At 64.9% G+C, this 3,300-nt stretch overlaps 1 protein-coding gene across 1 annotated transcript in view; it reads left to right on the top strand.

The window, feature by feature from the left end:
- The first annotated feature begins 940 nt into the window (after positions 1-940).
- MESD (mesoderm development LRP chaperone) overlaps positions 941-3,300 on the top strand; it is an 8,647-nt gene continuing 6,287 nt past the window's right edge. Inside the window, exon 1 of the mRNA XM_046654710.1 lies at positions 941-1,175. Within this exon, the coding sequence (XP_046510666.1) occupies positions 975-1,175 (201 nt within the window). The 5' untranslated portion in view covers positions 941-974. The remainder of the gene's footprint in view (positions 1,176-3,300) is intronic.

The raw sequence follows: 3,300 nt of genomic DNA, 5'->3' as shown, positions 1-3,300 counted from the left end.
TGGGGTAGAGTCAATGGTTGGAACTTTGTATAATGTTCAAGCATTTTACAGCTGCAACGAGTGAGTCATGTCTTTCTTATGTGATTAAAAATTTAAAAGAAATGAGCAGATCATCTACTTAACACTTGCGGAGTTTTACAGCATCTCTGGCCAGAATCTTTTTAAGTAAGAAACAAAAGATGGAATGATTCAGCCTTGAAAAGGATTAGTCAGAGCCCACAATATTAGGTTAAAACCAGAAGAAATACGGAAGCCCTTTTAAGAGGAAAAACGATTTCTCAAACAGCTTTCCGAGCTGGAGAAGCCAGGAGCGGGAAGGCCGGCCGCCGGAGCCTCTGCGCCGGGCAGGAGCGGCTGGGGGCCATGCGGCCCCGGGGACGCGGCCCGGCCCCTCCTCCCGCCGACCTGCGGACGCGGGGCCGCGGCACTTCCAGCTGCCATGCACCCACGGAGAACGCCGCGGCCTCGGAGGACTGGGGCCCCCGGGCCCGAGAGAGCCTGCTGCCTGGCCCGCGCGCTAGGGCAGGAAGACGCCCCGAGCCCAGGCCCACCAGCCGGGCGGGGCCTCCGCGGCCGCGGGGCGGTGCCAGCACGACGGAGGGGCGGGGCCACGGCCACGGGGCGGGGCCAACATGTCGGGTGGGCGGGGCCAGCATGGCGGGGCCGCAGGGACACTGACGGGGCGGAGCCTGGTAGGCTAGCGCAGGCCGGGGGCGGAGCCACGGGAGCGGGGCCTGGTGGGCTAGCGCGGGCCGGGGGAGGAGCCACGGGGGCGGGGCCTGGTGGGCCAGCGCGGGTCGGGGGCGGAATCACGGGGGCGGGGCCGGAGAGAGGGAGACGGGGCGGGGCCTGGTAGGTTAGTATGGGCCGGGGGCGGAGCCACGGGGGCGGTGCGCCCGCGGGGGCGGGGTCCCGCCGACGACGGTCGGCGTCGGGGGCGGGTCGGCGCGCGCTTGCGCGGGGGGCGCGGAAAGATGGCGGCGTGCGGCTGGGTCCGCGCGGCCCTGGTCCTCCTCTGCGCCTCAGACCTGCTGCTGCTGCCGCCGCCGCGGGCCTGCGCGGCCGAGAGCCCGGCCGGGACCCCCGGAGAGGCGCCCCCGCCGCCCCGGAAGAAGAAGAAGGACATCCGCGACTACAACGACGCGGACATGGCGCGGCTCCTGGAGCAATGGGAGGTTCGCGCGCCCCTCCCGCCGACCCCTCACCCTGACCCCTGACCCCGTCTCTCCTCGTGCCCTCCGCGTCTCCTCTGACGCGGGCCTCCCGGGTGTCCCCTCCGCCGGGCCCAGCGCGGTCCCCGCGCCCTGCCGGCAGCCCTGAGATGCGAGGGGACCTTCCGCCCCGTCTTGGGGCGACGGGGGCGCTGGGTCGGGCCTGTCCTCGGGGCGCCGGGGCTGCGGCGGGCTCGCCCGGGGTCGCGCGGCTGTCTGAGGAGCGGTGACGGGGCCTCCGGGGGGCTTCCCGGTTTGCGGCTCGGGCGCCTGGGCCGCGTGGGGAGAGTCCCCCCTGGGAGCGCGGCCGCCCGCCGGTCCTGTTACCTCTCCGGGCGGCTGGGCGGCTCGTTCCGACGCGCGTGCTTGGCCGTTGGTGGCCGTGTCTGCGCGCCGGCTCGTGGCTGTGACTCGGGGGGGCGGACGCGCGTGTTCGCGGGGCTCCGCAGCTGGGGAGGGAGGCGCGGGCTGGAGGCCGTGGACGCGGGAGGCGGACCTTCTGCAGCAGCGGCTTCCCGGTTCCCGTCTCCCTTGCGGCCTCCCGGCTGATTGTGGACTGAGCAGATCCACTCGGGTGGGAGCACCTCCCGGGGGAGCCGCTCCCTGGGTGCTCGGCCCCACAGCCAGCGTGCTGCCGAGGTGAGCGGCGCCCGGCCGTCGGGGACCGCGGTGACAGCAGCAGCCCCTACGTGGGGACCGCTGAGCGCCCTGACTGGCGTGTGCCCTGGGAGCTCAGGGTCGGGGAGGGAATCTAGGCTGGGAGAGTGCGGGGCGGGTGCCGCTGCCGGAGCGGCTGGTCTGGGGGGACGCGGAGCTGGCTGGAGGGCGCAGGTCCGGCCTCTGCAGGCTGTGCTGCGGGTGCTGAGCGCGCTCTCTGGGCCGCGGTCTCCCGTCTGCAGAGCAAGCGGCAGGAGCACCCCCGGGCAGCCCCAGGGCTCACCGAGGAGCATGGGGAGAATCTGGGAGGTGCGGCTCCGATCCTGAGCCCGGCCCCGGGGCTCGCGGAGGGGAGCGCGCTGGGCTAGGCCGCGAGTGCTGGGGGGTTTGGACTCTGTTTAGAAGGAAATACGAAGCCGTGGTGAGTGAGAAGTTGTGTTACCCATGTCTGTGTTTAGTCGTCCGAGATTTCGACCGGAAACGCGTGCTGGCTCTTCTGCGTGCCCTTCCATTCGCAGACGGTCTTTACAGCTGGAACAGCATCCGTGGAGTTTTCTGCCCGGTTTTCATTTGAGATGTTAAGCGTCTTCCCAAGTTACTACAGGGTCTTCATCGTGCTTTTAGAAGGCTTCACAGTGTGCCCTTCAGCGGACGTTTTAGTGATTGAAGGTTTTTGAATAGTGGAATATCATGATCCGGGCTAAACTTCAGAAACATTAATTTCTCCTCAAAGATTAGGATGAACATTCAGGCAGGGAGACACTGAAGGCAGACAACTTAGCATTTATTGAGTTCAATTAGGTAATAGGACTACTCCAAGCATGTTATCGCGTTTAATCCTCTTACCACATTGATGAGGGAGGGTCTTCTCCCTATTATTTAAATGATGATATTGAGGCACAGAGAGGCTAATCAACTTGCCCAAGGTTGCACAGCAACTTAGCTGAATTTCAAATTCAGTCACTTGATTTTAAAGCCCGTTCTTTTAACCATTTTACTACAGTGCCATATGCGTTGGTGAACAGAAGTGCAAATGAAAGTAAGTGAAGTGGACCTAGATTAAGTCAGAAGCTGCAGGAGTGGAGTGGAACGGAGAAATGGGAGAGATTTTACACGCTAACAGGACTCGGCAGTCGCTTGATTGTGTGACTGGGAAGAAGACAGAATAATGTGGTAGAGGACAGAAGTTTGAACCCAGCCCTACGCCTTGGTAACGGTGTGGTCCTGGTTTTCCTTGTCCGTAGAGCCAGGGAACAGCCGCTTTGCAGGGTGCCGTGCCGACAGATGCGCTGTTTGCAGACCCTGGGGTGCGAGCCTCCTTCCCCAGGAGCAATGATGTTTCTGTGGGAGTGCACATCCTTTTCTGTGGGTGCTTCTTATAGGATGCACCCCCCCCCCCCCCCCCCCCCCCCCCCCCCCCCCCCGCCCCCCC

The sequence above is a fragment of the Equus quagga genome, chromosome 2 (genome assembly GCF_021613505.1).
Source record: "Equus quagga isolate Etosha38 chromosome 2, UCLA_HA_Equagga_1.0, whole genome shotgun sequence".
NCBI lineage: Eukaryota > Metazoa > Chordata > Mammalia > Perissodactyla > Equidae > Equus > Equus quagga.
Note: the sequence above shows the minus strand (reverse complement) of the source record. Positions and strands in the feature narration are given on the sequence as shown.